General features: G+C 42.1%; 1 protein-coding gene across 1 annotated transcript in view; it reads right to left on the reverse strand.

The window, feature by feature from the left end:
- Positions 1-23,778, reverse strand: part of ppp4r1l (protein phosphatase 4, regulatory subunit 1-like) — a 71,048-nt gene that overhangs the window by 22,195 nt on the left and 25,075 nt on the right. Inside the window, exons 6-12 of the mRNA XM_078418657.1 lie at positions 17,877-18,023; positions 16,025-16,132; positions 15,442-15,507; positions 14,757-14,915; positions 14,061-14,194; positions 10,715-11,289; positions 1,600-1,862 (exon numbers count right to left, since the gene is read on the reverse strand). Of these exons, the coding sequence (XP_078274783.1) occupies positions 1,600-1,862; positions 10,715-11,289; positions 14,061-14,194; positions 14,757-14,915; positions 15,442-15,507; positions 16,025-16,132; positions 17,877-18,023 (1,452 nt within the window). The remainder of the gene's footprint in view (positions 1-1,599; positions 1,863-10,714; positions 11,290-14,060; positions 14,195-14,756; positions 14,916-15,441; positions 15,508-16,024; positions 16,133-17,876; positions 18,024-23,778) is intronic.

Genomic DNA, 23,778 nt, shown 5'->3' on the forward strand with positions numbered 1-23,778 from the left:
AGGACAGTTTGTAACTGATAGGATTGATGTTGGAACGGCTAAGCTGTCCCTTGTGTTTCTTTCAGTTTTTCCAAGTCAATTAAGCACAAGGCTTAACGGAAGTTCCATTTTTGTTAAAGTCCTTCTCCACTTGCTATAATCAGATGGGCACATTGGTACCAGTGCCCTGGGTATAATATGCAGTTCCTATGAAGCTCAAACCAAATTTATAACTGGGGTTTTGCAATCAGATTTTCCTCAGCGTACAAACTCTTCCTTTGGTCATTATTCTGCATAGTTTCTTTCAATGGTAAGTCTGCTGTCAAACGTCACCACAACGATGAAAGTGCCACACATGACTTTACTCAGCATTGTGCACACTGTGGGGCACCAACCCTGCTGAAGATATTTATGAAGAGGCTGTCAAATCATTTCTCTCCACGGATGTGCAGACTCGGCCCACTGAGTCTGCACCGACCAGCAATCCCTGCACATTAACACTATCCTACACACACGAGGGGCAATTTTACATTTACAACAAGCCAAATTAACCTACAAACCTGTGCATCTTGAGTGCGGGAGGAAACCGAAGATCTCGGAGAAAACGCACGCAGGTCACGGGGAGAAGGTACAAACTCCGTGCAGACAAGCACTCGTAGTCAGGATGGAATATGGGTCTGTGGTGCTGTGACGCAGCAGCTCTACCGCAATGCCGCCCAATCATCAAAGAAAATGGGGATAAAAACATTTGCTGCGCCTATAATTCTTCACCTGATTTTCTCATAATTGTTGGAGACAATTGTTGGAGAACATCGTGTTATTTTAAGAGTTGGCTGTGCGCAGACTGACCCAAGGTCAGCATTATATAAATCACACACATTAACAGTTTTCCACTGATAGCAAAGTAAATCCCAGTCAGCCTGCCAAGGTTAAAAATGCACCAGCTCAGATGCTCTGGGCCTTGTGCACATATAGTTCTGTTATTTGCCCTCTGAAACATCTACACTTGTGGAGCTTTATGCAACAAAGGAACCATATTATATTTCAAAGAAGCACAGTTCATAATTAATCATATAAATGCAGCACCACTATCTCCATAGCACAGAAACATTAGAAATTGATACATAGACATCCAAAAGGTTGACATGTTTTCCCTCCATAGATGCTGCTACAAGACAAGAAATAGGAGCAGAATTAAGCATCCTACCCATCTGGTCGATTATTTTTCCCTCTCAACTCCCATTTTCTTGCTTTTTCTTCGTAGCCTTTGATATCCATACTAATTAATACTCAATGATTTAGCCTCCACTGTAGTCTGCGGCAATGAATTCCACAGATTCACCACACTTTGGCTAAAGAAATTCCTCTTCAGCTCCATTCTAATTTTCACATGTCAGCTCCAAGAGAAACACTTGAAAGCAGCAGGAGTATTTTGGCTACTATTTTTTGGTAAAAAGCATTGGATGCAACATGCAAGATAATATTTAATACCAGAAGATATTCAGGAACATACAAGACACATTTGGTCCCATGAAAACTCCAATATTTGGATCCAGAACTCTTGGAATACTCTTGTGTATATGACGCAGCATTAAAGTTTGAAAGATATTGTTAACGTACCATAATCTGTTCATTTTCATTAGAGTCAAAACATTCAACCAAGAGCTCAGTTGATGTCCTTGTAACCTCAGCCGCTGTGTCCAAGCCAACAGATACCTCAGTCTTGATGCAATTGGTGTCCGCTGGTGAGGCAGGTTCTGGGCTGGAGAGCGATGCGTCAGCCTCGACTGCATCTGTATTTTCAGCATCAGCTGACAGTTCTTCTTCTGGCACAGAATCCAATCGTGCAGCTCGAAGAGCAGCACTAATCACCTGGACCTGTGCTGCAGGAGGAAAACAAACATGGCCATTAGAGACAACCCCCTTCAGGTTTTACTGACATTTCAGGCAACATGTCAGTGGCTGGGTGCAACGGGATAGTTCTGGTCCACCACAAGACCCTTCACAATGCACAGTAAACAGCAGCTCTTGTGAAATATAAATGTATGGGATAGGCAGGTATCAATTAAAGGGTGGGCTGCAATACACAGAGTGGAAAAGGTTGCTCTTCAGCATACAACTAGAATAGACCAGCCCTGTTATATAGATTTTGCATTAATAGAATAGGGACGTGATATCAAACAGCAAACATGAACAATTCAGAGCGTAGAACACATATTTACACGGAACAGTGTAGCTATTTCATTCATTGTTTATAGTTTTAGTTAAATATTGCTAATATCACTATTTACAGGTGGTTCCAAATCCATATGTTAATGGTCCGAACAATCTGCTGGCTGGGAGGTGGTAGGGAGAGTGTAGAGTTGAAGTATCGCGGAAGAAGAATCCCTTGCTACCCATCTAATGAAACTAGTGAGAAATAAATTGCCCAAGGTACTTTTGCATGGTTAAGCATGTACAGCAATATTCTCTCAAACAATAAGGAAAGAAATGACCCTGCAGGCCTTTCTAAATGTGATTACTTCTAGCAATTACTTGGTCAAGGGCAAAACTGTTGAAGGATGGCAGCAGGGAGCAGTTCTTCATAAAAACTCAAATAAATAGGAGCAAGAGTAGGCCACCAGGTTCCTTAAGCCTGCCTTGCCATTCAATAACGTCATGACTCTTCTATGCTGGCATCAACTCTTCTTCTGTGCCAGTTCCCCATAAATCCATAATCTTTCAAATATTTATCTGACTCCACCTTAAATATATCCAATGATCTGGCTTCTACGACCTTCAAGGGCAAAGAATTCCAGAGATCCTGTCAAAAAATGATGGGAATCTGAGATCCTCGATCGCAAAAGGCTGTCACAACTAGGTCATTTCAAAATTTTAAAAGTCCGATTGACCTCCATCAATATGAGATAGTTATTTCTGCTACGACGTTCATTGGATCTAACGCGATTGATGAATACGACATGTGTCCTACGAGGGCCTAATTAGTTATAACATGATTGGGAACAAGTGAACCACTTAAAAGTTAAGCGTAGGAAGGAACTGCAGATGCTGGTTTAAATCGAACCAGCATCGGCAGTTCGATTTAAACCGAATCGGTTTAATTAACAAAAAGCTGGAGTAACTCAGCGGAGTCTGAAGAAGGGTCTCGACCCAAAACGTCACTTATTCCTTTTCTCCAGAGATGCTGTCTGACCCGCTGAGTTACTTCAGCTTTTTGTGTCTATCACTTAAAAGTCAAGTTGCAAATTGGCACGCAGAGTAAAGCTGCCTTGGGGGGAAAAAAAAAATTGTGTTCATGTTACATCCCCACAGTAATCAAACACCACTGTCTCATAAGAACACATCTGTCAGTTTCACTGCAGTGGCCATTAAAATTGACATGCAATAACTTCTATTGACACTTGTGTTATGAGACTCAATAAAATAATGCAACATACAGTCTTCTGTATTGTTAGTTAACGGTACCAAAAATAAACTTATAGCGATTAAAAAGGCCTTTATTCTTGAAAATCCTGCAGGGAAAAATTAATTTGTTATTGCAAGTCTAAAAACCTCCACCGTTTCCTCATTGACATAATTGGTTTTAAAAATGCTATTTTCTATAACATAAGGTTTCAGGAATGCAACTGTCGCATTACAGCGGAGCTACCCGCCCCTAAGAGATACTTAACCAAAGTGGGTAAATGGATTCAGATAGAGATCAACCATGCTGTAATTAAGTAGTGTTAACTGTTTCAAAGCACAGAATAAAATACTTCCCTTCTTGTGTCCCTAGGAACAAAAAGAAACACTATTAAATATACATAGATTTAAAAATATCAAATAAAAGGGAAACAACTGTACACATTCACATAAATTCATCCAATCTGAACTAACATCTTTCAAAATTTTTAACATCAGTCTGAAGAAGGGTCCCAACCCAAAACATCACCTATCCATTTTCTCCAGAGATATTGCATGACCTACTGAGTTGCTCCAGGAATTTGCGTCTATCTTTAACATCATGTTTACTCTAATATAGAGGAGAATACTTAATCATAGGATGCGTGACCTTAATGATCACATATTCAGGAAAGTTAAACCTGAAGCCTCTAGGATTGGTTTGGTTACAGAAAGCACAGCAAGCCAGGGACACTTACAAACTGACTTTCTTTTAAACCAGTCATTTTCCCAACTCAGATACTTTGCTGCAACTGAAAAGCAATGTGTAAAGGCCTATTCCAAACAGATCCATAAAAAAAGATGTACAGTCATGTCATAAACAGTGTTGCAATAGTTTTGCATTACTCTGGACTGAGAGGCACAGGTGGAACATGAAGAGGATGGATTGTTTTTCTGGTTCTCAAACTTTCCAAATAAATGACTTTGGGAGCTCTATCCAAAAGCTTTAAAAACAAAATCAAGAACATAGCAAACACCAAACTAGAAACACAAGGAAGCCTTGGGAAAGGTTTCCAGAGAAGGATTGCAGAACCACCAGCTTAAAAAAATATTTTGTAGCAGGAAAGGCACATTACATGTACATCATTCAGTGCAGCAAAAATGGCACCTTCTCAATACTTGTTCTATATCTTGGCTCATGGAGTCCAGCAATGCTCAGGCAGGTCCCCTTCAAGTACATTGGTACAGGGTGTGTGTGAGAAGCTTGGGTTTGGTTTGAGTGGATTGCAATGGGCCATGAATCTAAGACATTTGTGAGGGAAGAGGCGTCCTTATATGTAACATGCCACTGAACATTGCCACACAACCCGAGATATCTCCATGACAATTTTAGGGTGGACAGATCTGTAATTACTCTCTATCCCTTTCACCTATTAAATATAGTATCACTCTAGCAAGATCCTAATCCTCTGGCACTAGGAGCACAGCCAGAAAGGAGTGGAAATTTATAATCAGAAGCACCACTGTTTCCTCCCTTGTGCTTTCAATGGCCTGGAAAATATGTTACCCAGATCTGATTATTTAGCTATAATGTATATTTTTAAAATTGTAAATTATTTAATATTTTCTCCTTTTATTTTTACATGATATAATATTTTGCACTCTTCGTCCTTAACTACAACACCTGCTTTGCCCTTCTCTTCTTGGAAGTCAGCCAAAATAACATTTATTTAGAATCATACCCTCATGTTTCGGAATCATCGGTCACTAACAGGCCCAACTCTGCCTGTCATCATCAACCAGGTATTCACAGTGTTTGAGGTTCACTTTGATCTTTCAATAATTTTTTTCCTTTTCAATTTCACTTTATATTTTCTGCACACCCTTGGGCTTCTTGTAGTACTGACCTCTTGGCAATAGACATAAGCCTTTTTTTCATGCATTATCCTAAAAAGCATGTGTTGTAATTACAGAACTGTCAAACTGTTATGGTTCATGAGATTATTCATCCCATCAAGTTCCCACTGACTCTTAATAAAGCGAGCCCAGCAGTATCATTACCCTGCTCTTTCTCCATGCCCTTGGAAATTATTCTCAAGTGCCCATCTACTTCCTACTTGCAAGCTCTTTCTAATGACAGTGGTTTCCAGATAATATCTTGGTTCATGAAAAAACCATGTTTTTGTCAAAATTTTAACAACTGATTCCGATTACCCTCTGGAAACCCATTACAATCTTGTCTACCACTATCAAATTTGTTTGAACCTCCCTTTGCTCAAGGAGAACCAGTTTCTACATATTTTAAAGTTCTCATTATTCTGGAAAACAAAAGTTACCGCAAAAGTGGATTACTGATTCCATTGAACAATATTCATGTGCACTATATGATTGAATATCAGAAAAGTCTACTTTGAGCATTGCTTACAGAGCATGCAAAACTGTATCTGGTGTAAATGGCGTGTTAACTTGTCAAAGTGCTTGGACTTCCAGAGTGGTGTTCAAAACAAATATGGATGCCAGTACCAGGAAATTCAGACGCTTGTGTGGGGTCCAGATATTGTAAGCCACCCACTCAGAAGCAGGCATTCATATTGAATGCTACGCCCGATTCTGCGATGGCGACCAACATAACTAGGTCTGAGTCCACAGATCCAGCACTTGAAACTACCTGCTGCTGCCCCTTTCATTTAGTACTTATCCTTTGTCGTGGGTCTCTCTAAGAGCTCTACTGAAACACACCAGCCCAATCTCAATGTCCAGAGCTGCCACATCCTCCACAACTCCCCTCCCTGTCATAGAAACAAGGATCTGCAAATACTGGTTTGCAAAAAAAAACCCAAAGTACTGGAGTAAATCAACAGGTCAGGCAGCATCCCATGGCAACATGGATAGGCCGTCTTTCAGGTCAGGACCCTTCAGCTTGATTGTGGGGGTTTGAAGGGGGTAAGAAAGCTGGAACAGAGGAGGGGCAGGACAAGGCCTGACAAGTGATAGATGGAAGATAGACATAAAAAGCTGGAGTAACTCAGCAGGAAGGGCAGCATCTCTGGGGACAATAGACAATAGGTGCAGGAGTAGGCCATTCAGCCCTTCGAGCCAGCACCGCCATTCAATGCGATCATGGCTGATCACTCTCAATCAGTACCCCGGGTGACATTTAGACTAGTTAGGGATAAGGGAAATGAGAAATATAGACGATGATGTAGAGATATGCAAAAAGGAATGATGATAAAGGAAACAGGTCGATGTTAACTGTATGCAGGGGAGGGGAATTATGACAGGAAGATGCTTGTACAAAGGCCAGAGAAGAAAAGACTAGAGGCGTGAGATAAGGATGGAAGAATTGCAAATTGTGAAGCCAGAGAAAGGAATGTCGGTGGAATGGGAAGAGGAGAGGTGATAAAAGGTGTGATGGGGGAGGGGGGAAGTGGGGGGGGGGGAAGAAGTACTTTTGTATAATTGTCTGAAAGGTGTGACATCTCCTGCAGTTACACCCCCTGGGGGTAGTTTGGGTGATGAAGGGATGAGTGAACCAAGGAGTTGCGGTGGGAGCATTCTCTGCGGAAAGCAAAAGGGTGGGGATAGGAGCTGGTGGGGTGAAAGGTGGAGACGAGGGGACTCTATCCTTGGAGAGGAGAACTCCCCCAGACAGAACAGGGTTACAGCTTATAACCCAACTGTACAAACATTGAATTCTCTAATTTTAGTTAACGTACAAAACCCTCCACCTCAACTTCTACCCCCTCTCTATTTCCCCCCCCCCCCCACCCCGCCCTCCCCATTGCCCTTCCTGGACTCAACCCATTTCCTCCCTCTCCCTCCCCTTCCAACTACACTGGACTTTAGAAGGATGAGAGAGGATCTTATCGAAACGTATAAGATTATTAAGGGGTTGGACATGTTAGCGGCAGGAAACATGTTCCCAATGTTGGGGGAGTCCAGAACAAGGGGCCACAGTTTAAGAATAAGGGGTAGGCCATTTAGAACGGAAATGAGGAAAAACATTTTCAGTCAGAGAGTTGTGAATCTGTGGAATTCTCTGCCTCAGAAGGCAGTGGAGGCCAATTCTCTGAATGCATTCGAGAGAGCTAGCTAGAGCTCTTAAGGATAGCGGAGTCAGGGGGTATGGGGAGAAGACAGGAACGGGGTACTGATTGAGAATGATCAGCCATGATCACATTGAATGGCGGTGCTGGCTCGAAGGGCCGAATGGCCTCCTCCTGCACCTATTGTCTATTGTCTATATTCATTTCTCTGGCTTCATAATTTGCAGCTCTTCTATCCTTACCACACCCCTTTAGTCTTTTCATCTCTGGCCTTTGTCCAACTATCTGCCAACCAAAAAACATCCTCACCCGCATCCACCTATCACTTGCCAGGCCCGCCTGACTAACAATCAACCTTGCTCGACCACCCATGTCCAATCCCATTTCCTCAGAATGCTCCATAGTCTACCACACATCCCTCTGCATGAGTTATGTCCAAAAACCTGTTCGACTGCACACCTAGCCTTTCCCCTCTAACCCAATACAGTTGCTCACTGCCTCACATACAAACCAGCATTACGTTCTTACATAATCAGAAATGTTGGAAGAGCTAAGCCAGTCAAACAGCCTCTTTAGTTTAGTTTAGAGATACAGCGTGGAAACAGGCCCTACGGCACACTGAGTCCATGCTGACACCAATAAACTAATTCTATCCTACACACTACGGACAATGTACAGAAGCCAATTAACCCACAAACCTGCACGTCTTTTGAATGTGGGAGGAAATTGGAGCACCCAGAGAAAACCCATGCGGTCACAGGGAGAATGTGCAAACTCTGCACACATAGCACCCGTAGTCAGGATCGAACCTGGGTCTCCGGCACTAAGGCAGCAACTCTACCACTGCGCCACTGTGCCGCCACTTCTAAACTCAGTATTAGGGTCACTGACCTGAAGTGTTGACTGGTTTGCTGTGCATAAATGTTACTTGGCTAGCTGAGTTCTTCCAGCATTTCTATTTTTGCCTCAGATTCCAAATTTTACAGTTTCATTTTTTCCTCTGGCGCTCGAGTCATAATGCATGTTAATTCAACTTTGCTGGAGCAGGGAAGTTGGCAGCCATTGTGTCTTGCATTTATGACCAGTGACTCATGCAAGCTCTCCCCCTCTCCATTTCTCAGCACAGATCATGACTGCAAATGTTCCAATTGCCTCATGAGCAAAATGTGAAATGCCGACATTCCAAATAACAGAACTAGAGTACACAGAACAGCACAGCCCAGCAACAGGTTCTTCGGCCCACTGTGCCGAACGTGATGCCAAGTTAAATACTCAGTGCCCCGTCAAATGAAGGCAAGCATCCATACACTTTTAAAAAAAAACAATTTATCTACTTGCGTTGCCACTTTCATGAAGCAAGGAGCTTGGACCCCAGGCCGTCTCTGTACTTGCCATTAACTGTATACTTTTCCCTTACACACAACCTCCCAAAATGCAACAACTCACACTTGCTTGGATTAAACTCAATCTATCATTTCTCCACACATTTCTGTAGTTGGTGTACATTGCACTGTATATTTTAGCAGACTTCATTACTGTCTGCAACTCCACCCAATTTTGGTGTACTTGGCAAATTTACTAATCAACCCCTCTAGTTACACGCCTAAGTCACTTGTAAAAATCATAAACAACTGGGGCCAAAGCACAGATCCCAGCAGAACTTCATCGGTCACGGCCCTCCAGCCAGAATAATACCCTTCCTCAACAATCCTCGGTCTTCAATGCTAAGCCAGTTCTGAATCCAAATAACGATGAATTCCATGCATCTTAATCTTCCAGATTGCCTACCACGAAGGACTTAATCAAATGCCTTAAAGTCCATGTAGAGAACCGCCACCTCTTCAAAACCGCACCTCTTCAAAAAATTCAATTAAATTCGGAAGATATGCCTGCCGCAGACAAAGCCATGCTGACTGTCTCTAATTAGTCCATTTTCTTCCAAATGCAAGTAAATCCTATCCCGAAGTATCCTCTCCAATAGTTTCCCTAACACTGACCTGAAGTTCACCGGCCTATAATCTCCTGGATTCTCTCTACTTCCCTTCTTAAACAAAGCAACAACATTGGCTACTCTCCAGTCCTCCAGGACCTGCCTGTGGCCAAAGATCTGTGTCAAGGCCCCATGCAGTCTCCTCGTCTTGAGTAATGTTGCTAACACAGTTAATGCTGAAATAGAATTATGGGGATATTGCAGGAATGTGGTAGTTTTGCAGAATGTGAAGGGCCGCATGGGCGGACAGGAGCAGGGCAGCGGAGGGCCGCAGCCTGTAGCGGGAAGCCGCCGAGCCGCCCCCAGCTTGCCCCACTGGAGAGGAGGATGGAGAGAGCAAGCGACGGCAGTCACAAGAGCAAGGGCCGGGAAGAGTGCGAACCAGGATCTTACCTTCTGTGCCCTCAAGTTCGGCAACAGGAGGCTCTCCCTGGGCACAAAAGCTGAAGGTGGCCAGGCGAGGAGCGAGACAACGGTTCACTGGACGATCCGGACGGAGGCCATGGCTTAGGCCTTGTTGGAGACTGAGCACGCAGACCGGACTTCGAAAATAGCACCTAAACCTGCCGACTCTTGCATGCGTTCGCAGTGGACTATTTTTATACACTTTGTACTAATCGGGGATTGTGTTTGGGTATGGTAATAATTTCCTTAACTGCGTGCAGAAACAAAATCTCTGTACCTATGTACACATGACAATAAAGAATCATTGACCATTGTATTACCAGACTTATAATAATCTTGAGGTTTGGACAAATTAGCCACAGACCAACTGTAGCTAGATAATTTAATTAATTAGTTCTGGAGTTAAAAACAAGCATCAGTCATGGTGACCACAAAAACGTTCAGATTGTTGTCAATTCCAAGCGAGCTAGTTTAGAAAAAGTATTGTCATCCTTAGCCAGTCCAGCTAAACAAAATTCCAGAGCCTGAGGAATGTCTTTTATTTTCACTTTCCAAGATATTTGTTCACCGATTTGAAAACACTACCCTACACACTTTGATATCAATCGCATTAAATAAAAATCTATGCATTAAGACAATGAAGGAAACACAAGCCACCAATTTGTGCACCCGACAGTCAGCAATGTAATCATAATAGAAAATCCGTTTTGGTGATGCCGAGACAGTAGGATATTAGCCAGAGCTTCCAGCAGAGCCTACATCCCCGTGAGGTTCAGATGCCTCTTCCTACTGAAGCAGACTCCACAGTGATCTTTGGGAGTAACCACTGAGCCACAACATACATTAGTGAAATCTGTTGGCACAATTTCTCACATACTAAGGACAAAGCACGGGAAGTGGGATGAGAACGTACCTTGTACGTCAGGGTCATCCAGGTGCGCCTGTAAGCTCTCCAGTACTTTCTCCAGTTCGTTGTTTGTCGTGGAACCTTCAGATAGTATCCCTGAAATAGAGGTGGTGTTCTGTTCTCGCTTTTCCTCCTTAACTACTGTTTGTAGCAGCTCCAAGTCACAACTGATGTCAGGTAGAGGCAATCTCCAATAAACAAATGAATTAAACTTGTCTACAGAGTGCTCCAGGTTTACTCGAGGGGATGTGGTGCTAATCTTTCCAGTTTCTTTCACAATTGCTACTTCTAAACGTTCATTTGTAGTGATGCACTTGCTTTTATCAGCTGCTTGGTCCATTGCTGCCTGATCACTTGATGCTAAAGCAGGAACAGTACTATCTGACGTATCAGATGGTGGTATTTTCATCCGAGAATCATAGGTGCCCAAGTTAGAGTTTAATTGAACATTCCCTTGAGGTTCAGATGTCTCTTCCTGCTGAAGCAGACTTCCGTCACTGGTCAATTCATCATTTCTTAATGAGGTGGCTTTCTGCAAAGTGCCTTGGTTCTGAATTTCAGATGGATCTCTGGAGGAAGCACTGAAATGAAAGGACACATTGTACACACAACAAATAAAAGCACTTTATAAAAATCATACAAAACATACTGTCTATGTTTTATGGCAAAAACAACTACGCAAATACCAATTTCTATCTATAGTACATTACCGTTTTGCAAGGACTGTTAGAATGTACGAAATAAACTTTTATGGTGTTACACAGCGAAGAAAACAAATTTAATACAGAGTAAGAAAATAACTGTAGATGCTGGTACAAATCGAAGGTATTTATTCACAAAATGCTGGAGTAACTCAACAGGTCAGGCAGCATCTCAGGAGAGAAGGAATGGGTGACGTTTCGGGTCGAGACCCTTCGTCAGACTGATGTCAGGGGGGCGGGACAAAGGAAGGATATAGGTGGAGACAGGAAGACAGGAGGAGAACTGGGAAGGGGAAGGGAAGAGAGGGACAGAGGAACTATCTAAAGTTAGAGTATTAGACAGTGACTAGGATGTGACTATGCACGTTCAGGTTGCCTATTCTGAACAGTTTTTCCTACAGATAAAGAGTATTTCTTCAATCTGCAGTGATGCTACGGGAAGAGGTGATTCAGCATTATTTTTAAAATTAAGAAACCCTACTGAAGTTAATAATGATACCATACCATAAAGATGTGAGAAGAGAAACCAGAAAGTAGCACGTAGGAATAAAACACTAAAGGTTTGTTAAAGAATATAAAACATGAAGAAGAGTTCCAGAATTTTGAGCTCTGCAGAAAATGAGTAAAGGGCGGCACGGTAGCGCAGCGGTAGAGTTGCTGCTTTACAGCGAATGCAGCGCCGGAGACTCAGGTTCGATCCTGACTACGGGTGCTGCACTGTAAGGAGTTTGTACGTTCTCCCCGTGACCTGCGTGGGTTTTCTCCGAGATCTTCGGTTTCCTCCCACACTCCAAAGACGTACAGGTATGTAGGTTAATTGGCTGGGTAAATGTAAAAAAAAATTGTCCCTAGTGGGTGTAGGATAGTGTTAATGTACGGGGATCACTGGGCGGCACGGACTTGGTGGGCCGAAAAGGCCTGTTTCCGGCTGTATATATATGATATGATATGATATGCTGCAAGGAAAAGTTTAGATTTCAACAGTGCTCTCACATACATATTTAGACAGAGATACAGAAAAGACTGACAATTATTACAAATTATATTACTACAATAAGAAATCTCCAGCACACATCAGAATGGTAGGACATCAAAAATGAGGTGAGTTTACAGCCAAAGATTATGTTGGCTTGAAGATTACATTGTTCAGTTTACCAGGAACATTTTACGTAGATTCAATGACATCAATATTTTCAGTTGTTTAATAACAACATTTTTTTAATTGCACTCATTGCTGTCAAGCTGAAGAAGATTGGGCAATTTTCTAAAAGTTTCAGAAAAGGAAATTATATACAAATATCTTTTCATCTTATTGGTGCTTTCAAAAATAGTAAATAGCACCCTCACTTGTGTCTAATTTGACTTTTATCATTACTTGCAAGAACTGATTTGAAATCTGGACCATATTTTCTCCAGTCTCACTAAAAATGCTCTTTGTAGACTACCTCTACTTCCATCCCCATCACCCCTCGATGATCTTCAATTTTCCCATAGCTTCACACCATATTATTTACAAGCAATGCTGGCTCTTAAATCAGACTTAAGCCACCGCTACCCCTGCTTTGTCACTTTGCCAGGCTCTTGTCCAATTGCATGTGAGCAGCTACTTCCTATTCAACCTGCTAATTAATGTATTCACGCTAATAGCATCTAGTTTGCTTCGAGATCGAATGTATTGGATTAGCTGGGTTAGCCAAAAGAAGCTTCCTGTTTTACTGCAGCTGGTCAGTTTCTTTATATCTGCATCCCTCTGAGCAGAGCAAGTGGATCACAGCAGATGCTAAACAATGCACTCTTCAGCCACACAAGATGTTTGAACAGCTCAAAAGATTTCCAGGAAATAGATTCAAGTCGCAAATGTTGTGGGAAAATATAATTTGATCTAGGCCAGATTGAGAACAACAAAATGCAAGGATCTGACATGAAAATATGTTACCTGGAATGGGTTTTTAACCTCTTGCAGAAGAGGAGTCAATGAGCATCATTCTCCTGTCATACACACAACTTTATTTCAATACAAGCTCTATACATAAATGACCCAAGAAAACAGCATAGAATATCCAGTTTGTTTAACAAAGAAACTGGAGACAAAGGTATGGCACAATTTGGATTCCAGTGTGATGTAGCAAGGATTGGCAGAAAATGATTACTATCTCCGATATGATAAAAATGGTTCAGCAACAATGTTTTGAGGAGGCAATTGGGAATTCATTAGTAGTTGGTAGAGGTAGAGTCAGAGAGGTTTGTTAAACAAAACATTCAGGGCCATTTTCAAACACAAAAGCGCAAATGGCTCACATGGATTTAAGACACAGCACCTCCTCAGGGAAAGTGAGTGGTTGATATCAGAGATAGATAGAAATGAGAAATCAATGGGACAATGTCTGATAAATTATTCTCCAAAATACTTTTGAAAAAATATTATATTTAGGCAGTGTTGGGTGGAGAGTGAATTCTAAAATAAAAATGTGACTACATTCAGCAGAGAAAAATAAAAAGTAGAAGCATTTCAGTAAACTTGGTTTATCCTCCATTCTCTTGAGTGTCAAACAGTTAATCAGAGAACAGCTTTCTGGGTAAGCAGCAAGCAAGCATGAGCAATCTATCCACCTAAAGCCATAGTTTAAGTACTGTCTGATCTGCATGCATACCTGACATCTGCAACGTTATTGTCCAGCTGTCTAATGCTCAGTGTACCATCCTCCTTGATATACAGGCCAGCACTAGATGGATTGGCAAAAGTGGAGATAAATGGACCTAGAGACTGGAACGCAGCTTGGCGGACCTGGCAGGGTCAACAAAGTTTCAGTAAACGGGTATCATTTTGTTAGTGAACTCTTCAGATTTAGAACCTGAAGTTTACAATTACATGCGTAAGTGCGCGTCGTGTTACGCGAATCACAGAACCATAAAACAGCTAAATCAGTTTTGCTGCAAGACTGAAATGGGCCATGTAAAATTTCATTGCAGACTCATTTAATAGTCCACAATCAAGATCACAGTGCCCTCTTCAACTTTGCAAAGATTACCTCAGATTTAGTGAAGGAAAAACACGTAGGGTGAGATCTTCTCCCAAATGTTTAACCATTAAAAGTAGATGGACTTAACCCAATTAGTAGCATTATAACTGCTTGTACAAGATCCTAAAGTCGGCCCATTGATCTCCTTCGAAGTGGGTGCATGACATGGCTATAGCAGGAGGTTATGCAGATTATAATGCAATCAATCATGCAGTAACATTACTTTAAAATACAAAGACTTAGAGCTGTTCCAGACTACCTGGAAACCTCTTCCCCCGCACTGCTCTCCAAAATCACATATTGACATTTTATTGCTGTGATCCTTACCCATCTGGAAGGGTCACTGATGAGATTAATGAAGAGTGGGGAGAGTTTAGCTCTGCGCACCTCAGGTGAAACAGAACAGGACACTGCCATGAAGCACTCTGCACATGCTTTCCGAATGCCCCAAACATTGTCCGAGCACAGCTGGAAAAACCTGGGGATCTAAAATCAAGTACAATTTTATGTGAGACATTTAAAGGTTAGGGCAGCTGGCCATTATTCTCTGTTTAGCTGGGTCACTGGGACATTTTGTGGATAAACAGGAATAAAGGCAGAAAGCTTTGTCAAACTAGCAACTGTATCAATCATCAAATTCTAAACAAAAGATGCGCAAATGTTAAATTATTCCCTTTCAATAAACAATTGTTCTCCTAGGTCAGAGCCTCCTTAAAGCTAGAAGGCCCCAAATTTACAGTCAGTTAAAATTTTAAATTATTTCAAATATTATAAAGGATGTTGAAATACAATTATGAACGAGGCAACTGTAATGCAATGCAAGATCCCATTATCCTAGCAGCAGAAGTGACAGATATTAAAATTGGCACCTGTCAGTGACAGTACTCCTTTAGAGGTTGACCACCAAGAGTGAAGCTCACAAATGTTTTTGACTCAAACAGAAGAGGGCTACTAATTAACTACTTGCACTTACTAGTCAAAACGAGAGGAATGGAAGTAGTGATCCACATACCATGTACTTCTCAGTTGCTTCCTGGCCAACTGTATTACAGATATCTCCAAAATTAGTTGCACATACCTGAAGAAAGAAAAAGAGAATTTATTACCCATACAAAAAACCAAGCATACTCTCCAATTCGACAGGCTGTGTTAGGTTTTTGTTTAGGATGCTGGTTTAAACCGAAGATAGACACAAAAAAACTGGAGTAACTCAGCGGGGCAGGCAGCATCTCTGGAGAGAAGGAATGGGTGAAATTTTGGGTCGAGACCCTTTTTCAGATTTTCTTTTCTTCTTTAGATTTTGGTTTAATGGATTCAGCCCAACATTCAAGTACACAGTTTGCCATTGCAGTTTCTCAAAATATCTCCAGGAAGAAATTATGAAATTCTGGAGTCTAAGCAAAAGGCTTCTTTTCTACAAATTACACAGTTACCTTTTCTTGCTTCAAATGCTAACAAACTCACCAAGAATTAAAAATATATATTTTAAAAATAAGGCGTTTTCACAAGTTCCCACTAATACTGGGTCATAAATTGACAGACAAAGTTCTGTCAAATCACCTTCTGACGAAAATAAAGATTACAATTCCATTTACCTTACGAACATGGAATAATTTGCCATCATTGCACAGCTCACAAAATCGAAATAGCAGCAGACGTTCAGTTATTTCACTGGTCAAAATTGAGGCCATTTTACAAATTATCTACGGTAAAAGAAAGGGTTGTCAGATCAGACAGAAAACACACACAGACACGCTCAAAACTAAATAAATTAGTTGCATTGATACAAAATCAAGAAATGTGCAGTTAACTACTGCAGCAGATCTTAACCAACTCTAGAATGCACTGCCTAAGAGAGTGATTGAAACAATGCTGCTGACAGGTGGCACGGTAACACAGCGGTAGAGTTGCTGCCTTACAGCGAACACAGCGCCGGAGACCAGGGTTCAATCCCGACTACGGGTGCTGTACTGTACGGAGTTTGCACGTTCTCCCCGTGACCTGCGTGGGTTTACTCCGAGATCTTCGGTTTCCTCCCACACTCCAAAGATGCACAAAAATGTAGGTTAATTGGCTTGGTAAATGTAAAAATTGTCCCTAGTGTTAATGTGCGGGGATCACTGGTCGGTGCGGACCCGGTGGGCCGAAGGGGCCTGTTTCCACACTGTATCTCTAAACTGAAGTAAACTAGACAATATTTAGTCTCCAAAGCACATGAATCATTTAAGCACACAAGGGTATGCCAAGTGCTGGGAGATGGGATTACGGGAGATGGGTACCTCATGGGAGTGGATATAAAGAACCAAATGGCCTGTTTACATGCTGTACATTTCTCCCTCACCTTAAACCTATGTCCTCTTGTGCTCGATTCCCCTACTCTGGGTAAGAGACTCTGTGCATTTACCCGATCTATTCCTCCCGCAATTTTGTACACTTCGATATCATCATTCCTCATCCTCCTGCACTCTAAGGAATAAAGTCCTAGCCTGCTCAACTGCTCCCTATAGCTCAGGCCGAGTCCTGGCAACATCCTCGAAAATCTTCTCTAAATCCTTATCCAGCTTGACAACATCTTTCCTACAACATAGTGCCCAAAACAGAACACAATACTCTAAATGTGGCTTTATCAGCAACTTATAGAACAGTAATATGACCGACCCCCGTCCCCCCCCCCAAAATCTATACTCAATAGACTGACTAATGAAGGCCAAAGTGCCAAATGCCGTTTTTACCACCCTATCTGCCTGCAACACCACTTTCAAGGAACTGAAAGTTGGTGCGGCACGATGGCGCAGCAGTAGAGTTGCTGCCTTACAGCGCCAGAGACCCAGTTTCGATCCAACTACGAGTGCTATGTGGAGTTTGTACGTTCACCCTGTGCGTTATCCCGGGGTGTTCAGGTTTACTCCCACACTCCAAATGCATGCAGGTTTGAGGTTAATTGGCTTCGGTAAAGGTCGTAAAGCTTTTCGGATAGTGCTAGTGTACGGGGATCGCTGATCGGCCTAGACACTGTTGGCTGAATGGCCTGTTTCCATGCTGTATATCTAAAACACATAACAACTTTCGAGTCCATTCTCAATGAAAGATACTGCCCTGAATTTTGATCTACTCTGGTGGACTGAGTTAATTGGATTTATTGCAGTGGAACTTTGGTTAGAAATCAGCACAATGTGAAAGTTTATATAAATGTAGAAGGGCAATGTACTCAAGCCACGGCTGCATTTCATGTTTGATAGCCAAGGTAGAAATAGTATGTGAGCCTATGATGAAAAATGTAAAGAAACTCAGGCAGATAATTTGCTCTTCCATATTACTACATAGGTAGTGGAGGTGTAAATGACCCAGGGGGTCACAAACCATGCTAAGGGCACGTTCATGACTTAACAACGAGATACATTCCAGTTTCAGTAATATACGACTCCAGGAGGAATGACAACTACTCACTGCTACAGCTTCAATCTTATAATCATCGTCACTTTCAGGAGCTGTGAGATCCAACAGAACTGGGCAAACTTTTACTTCTACATCAGTCCGGTCGATCAGCTCCTGTTCCAGTAATACCAGCAGGGCAGCCTGACTTGTTTTACGAACCTAAAAAGAGAAAAGGTACAGAACCTGAATAATTGGTATCCTAGCAGTAAAATTTTCTAAGGTTGGAGACAAAAATCACTGGGTTTAGTTTAGCTTATTATTATCGTGTGTACCAAGATACAGTGAAAAGATTGTTTGCATGCTATCCTGTCAAAGACGATACATGAATACAATCCAGCCTTCCACAGCGCACAGCTAAAGGATAATGGGTACAACATTTAGCACTAGACATAACATTGAAGTCCAATAAAGTCCGATTAAAGATCGTTCAAAAGGTCTCCAGGGGGTAGATGAGAGGTCAGGACCACACTCCAGCTGATGAGAGGACTGTTCAGTACCGTGTTCAGTACCATAGCAGCTGGGAAGAAACTGTTCCTGAATCTAGTGGTGTGCATTTTCAAATTTCGGTACCTCTTGTCCGCTGGGAGGGGAGAAGAGGGATTGATTGGTGTGGGTGATTGGGTCCTGGATAATGCTGATAGCCTTGAGTCAACGTGAAGTGTTGATGGAATCAATGGAAGGGAAGCTGCTTTGTGCAAAGGTCTAGGCTACGTCCACCACTCTCTTCAATTTCTTGCGCTCTTGGTTGGAGCTGTTCCCAAACCAGGTTGTGAAGCAATTTGATAGGATGGTGTTTTCTATGACACATCTGTAGCAGTTGCTGAGGGTTGTTGGGAACATGGCAAACTTCCGAAGCCTTTGAAAGGAAGTAGGAGGCATCGGCATGATTTCTTGGCCATTGCTTCGATGTGGCTGGTCCGGGACAAAATTGCCGGTGATATTTATTCCTAAGAACTTCAGGCTTTCGACCATCTCTACTTTGGCACCATCAAGGTCGACTGGGGTGCATGTCATGCTTTGCCTCTTGAAGTCAATCACAGCCTGTTTTGTCTTGCTGAAATCGAGGGAGAGTTTGTTGTCTTGGTACCAAGTTACAAGGTTCTCAATGTCCTTTTGCACACAATCTCGTCATTATTCCATAACCTGCCCACCACAGGACTGCGTACAGCCACAGACTGCAAATCATTTCAAGTACTTCAGGTCCTCAATGCCTACAGATCTCAATGGTCTGAAGAAGGGTCTCGACCCGAAACGTCACCCATTCCTTCTCTCCTGAGATGCTGCCTGACCTGCTGAGTTACTCCAGCATTTTGTGATACCACAGATCTCAATGGTCTACTAGATAACAAGAAGGCTCTTTCCAAACCTCATCCGCAACACTGAAATAGAATGAGCCATGAGCAGGAAATAAGGGTAAAGAGAATATCCCAAAGATGGGATGGGTCAGTTTTCCAGACCCCAGCTTTAATATTGAAAATAGAAAAAAAAGAACTGCAAAGGGTGTAAATCTGAAATAACTAAAAACAGCAAATGCTCAAAATATTCATCAGATCAAGAAATATCAATGGAGAGAGAATCAGATTCAGTGTTTCATATCATTGCATTTCCAGCATTTATTTTAATTCAAACATTACCCTGGATACCAACTGGTAACAGAGCAAATAAAACAATTTTAAGTTTGGCCGTTAAAATACTGGGGATCTGGGGTACAACGTCAGATACTGCAACCATTGGTTAATTACCATTGGCTTTGTTGAAATCTGCAATAGGAATTTAATTTAGTGATAGAAATTATTTTTGTGGTAGAAATTTAACACAATGACAAGGTCGCGATTAAATCCATATACAAGAAAAATAAATTAAAATTCAGTTTGGGAACGGAAAATGGAAATTGACACAAAAAAAAGCAGTTGCCACATTTGAGTCTTCACTCACAGCCAGCCCTCACAGGGTCTGGCTAAAGTAAGTAAACCTGGGACCCTAGATAGACTCAAAAAGCTGGAGTAACTCAGCAGGAACAGGCAACATCTCTGGAGAGAAGGAATGGGTCAAGGGTCTCGACCCAAAACATCACCCATTCCTTCTCTCAAGAGATGCTGCCTCTCCAGCTTTTTGTGTCTATCTTTGGTTTAAACCAGCATCTGCAGTTCCTTCCTACAAACCTGGGACCCTATCTGTCAAAAACTGTAATGCAATCTTCTATCAGCTTGATCTCACATGGCTACATTATAATTCTTAATGGTTCAATCTCAAATATATTTGATAGTCGCCAGGCATTCATTGCACTTACATTTGCCCACAGATTTTCTCAAGGACTGTGCAAAGCACCATGCAATGACTGATGTGATTTCAGCCTACAGCTCTCACTACAGCAGATAATGAGATCAATATGATTAGAACAAGCTACAGTGAAGAATCCTAATTGAGACATGCAGGAGTAGAAATTCAATCTCCGGTACATACTGAGCACAAAATAGAAGGCTCACCCCACTTCTGAAACACATTTCCATCAAGGTCAGCTTTGGAAAGTGATTCTAACAAGTGTACACCACAACATTGTGTGTGGCAATAAAATAGAATTTCTACTCAAAGAGACCAAATTAAGAACAAGTTATAATCATTCTTTTCAATGCCAAAATCAGATAACAAAAAATAAATAAAAAAGGGAAAGTCATAAATTGAACAGAGACAGAAAGTCCCTGAAAGATTTAACCTTTTTATTCCTAAAACAGAAATTTACAGTAGAATACGCTGGTCAACGTATTTAACCCAGACGCGAAAAAGGAACTACTTGGGTTTATCTTCCTTGTTCTGCAGGTTGTGAGCTACAAATCTCATGTGCTTCCCCAGGTACTTTTAAAACGTGATGATGTTTCTGCTCCACTCAAACTATCAGGCACCAAGTTGCACCCCCCCCCCCCCCCCCATCCCCCCATCGCTCTTTGGGCAAAAACAAACATCATAAATTTTCTTGATTATCTCCATTAATTAACATTTTCACAATCACGACATAACTGGCAAGCCCAACACCTATTGCCCATTCCTTGAGAAGATCGCGAGCTGCTCTCCTCAAAATGGTATGCTCCCGTTCACATGCTGTCCTTGGCTGCAGAGGTCACAAGTTCGAAAGGTGCTGCCAAGCTGGGGAATGGAGTACAGCAATGCATTTAGTTGGGGGTTTAGAGTGAAGGCACTACTAGGTCACTGTGTGCCAGTGGTGGAGAAAATGAATCATTAAGATGGTGGATGGGGTGCCATTCAATGAGGTTGTTTGTTCTGGATGTTGCTGAGCTTGACTTGTCCAGGCAAGTGGAAGGTAACCTGCCTTAATGGTGGCAAATCTTTGAGGTATCAGTAGGCAAGGAGAAACACTTGCTGCGGAAACTCAGCCTCCAGCTGATTCCTGTGTTAAGTATGTTTAAGTTAGGTCTGGCAAACCCTTTCGAACTTTGGCTCCAAAGAATTCTGGGCTGATGTCATGGATCTTGGCAGCATTGTCAGTTCCGATGCTTTTTGCAGAGAATGATTAAGCAGCTTTCGCATTTGGGTGCCAATTGTTCTCTTTGATTCGGTTGTCACCATGTTGGCACTACCCTTGGCTGCTCCAAGCCAGAAAGCAAGGTCCAGGGTTTCCTACTGGAGTGCTGGAAGTCTAGTTTTTCTGCCTACACGTTGACCCATCTTCATTCAGCGAATCCAGGAATAACGTTGTCATTTCCAAATCTCAAGGAGTATTAAACTCTGCTGGTAATCTTTCATTCTCCTGAGAGCAACACGGGATATATGTTATCATAGCCACGCAGGATAATCTTTGTGGCTAGTACCTTCAAATAAGTTGAGGTAAATAATGAAGCCAAATTGATTGGAAAATTTTATTTGGATCCACATCCTTCCTTGGAAAAGTAATTGCCAACTATCTGAAATAGTTTTCTAGTTAAAGCAAGCGGGCCGGTTAGGCAATTCCAATCCAGAGCAGCTTTGCCTTTACTGGAACAACCATTCACAAAAACAATACAATACAATATATCTTTATTGTCATTGTACAGGGATACAACGAGATTGGAAACATGTCCTAAACCAATCTAGTTGATGTAATACATGGTGCCGAGTCCACTGCAAATGTTCATTTGGTTGTAACATCTTCCTAGGAAATGTTATTGCCCATTGTATGAATTAGCATTCTAGCGAATGCAAGCAGTCCAGTTTGGCGATTCCAACACAGGGCAGCTATGCTACATTCAACTGCCTTTATTTCAACAAACCTTTACAAAACCAGTTACAAACTAGATTAGTTGATGCAATTAATGGTACCAAATTAATTGGAAATGTTTATTTGGTTGTACAACTTTCCCAGGAGGCTGCAAGTGGATGGGGTTGCTTGGGACTAGTAGTATGCCATAAATGGATTATTTGGCAATGCATTTCAAGATGAACCATGAAGCATACCACAGAGCACTGTGTGTAGTCTCAGGATAGAGTCAACAACTGGCACCTCAATTCCCAATATATGACAGAAGGACAGTAATGAGTGGGGAATGTCACAGGGAAAAGTAAACATCTTCCAGGAACACTTGTGAAAAAGGATGGAAATTAATTCTTTCAACAGGAAGCATAGTATTTGGTGACTCGCACTGAAGGCAACAGGTAGTGTAAGAAAATAACTGCAGATGCTGGTACAAATCGAAGGTATTTATTCACAAAATGCTGGAGTAACTCAGCAGGTCAGGCAGCATCTCGGGAGAGAAGAAATGGGTGACGTTTCGGGCCGAGACCCTTCTTCAGGCAAGGTGGACACCAGAGGCTGAAGTTCAATGGTTCACCGTCTGGGTCGACTGTTTGGTAGACCCACATATAATCTCCACCAAGTCAATCTCCTCCACCACACACTCTACACTGACAAACTGCATTACTGAAATAAAATCTTGGCTTCAATCAAACTTCCTCAAACTCAATTGCAACAAATCTGAAATCATCATCATTGGTCCAAAAATGCTCACCAAATCCACCCAAAACTTCATCCTCAACATTGATGGTCTCCCAGTATCCACCTCACCTCACATCCGGAATCTTGGAATCATCCTTGATCAAACCCTCTCCTTCGACAAACACATCAAACACATCACAAAGACAGCCTTCTTCCACCTCAAAAACATTGCCCGTCTCCGTCCATCCCTCTTCTCCACAGCTGCAGAAACCCTCATCCACGCCTTCATCACCTCCCGTCTGGACTACTGCAACAGCCTCCTTCCTCTATGGCGCACCCTCAAAAATCATCAATAAACTTCAATACATTCAAAACTCCGCTGCCCGTCTACTCACACACACCTCGATCCGTGACCATATCACCCCCGTCCTTTATAAACTCCACTGGCTCCCCATCCCCCAGAGAATCCAGTACAAAATCCTCCTCATAACCTACAAAGCCCTCCATAACCTGGCCCCATCCTACCTGACCGACCTCCTCCACAGGCACACTCCCACCTGCACCCTCCGCTCTGCCGCTGCCAATCTCCTATCCCCCCACATCCGGACTAAACTCAGATCCTGGGGGGACAGGGCTTTCTCCATCGCTGCTCCCACCCTATGGAACTCATTACCCCAAACCGTTAGAGACTCCCCCACACTCACCACATTCAAAACATCGCTGAAGTCTCACCTGTTCAGTACTGCCTTCAACCACTGAAGGTCACCTCACCTTCTGTCTCCTTTCTCTGTTCATTTATTTATTTACTTATTTATCTATTTATTAATTTCCCTATGTTCTCAAAATCTCTGTAAAGCGTCTTTGAGTATACGAAAAGCGCTATATAAATAAAATGTATTATTATTATTATATAATGGTGACTGTTAAAATCATTAATCAAACAACTGGGTGGTTAACAATTGGTAGGACAGTGGTTGGCCAGGATTCCAA

Source organism: Rhinoraja longicauda, chromosome 22 (genome assembly GCF_053455715.1).
Source record: "Rhinoraja longicauda isolate Sanriku21f chromosome 22, sRhiLon1.1, whole genome shotgun sequence".
Lineage (NCBI taxonomy): Eukaryota > Metazoa > Chordata > Chondrichthyes > Rajiformes > Arhynchobatidae > Rhinoraja > Rhinoraja longicauda.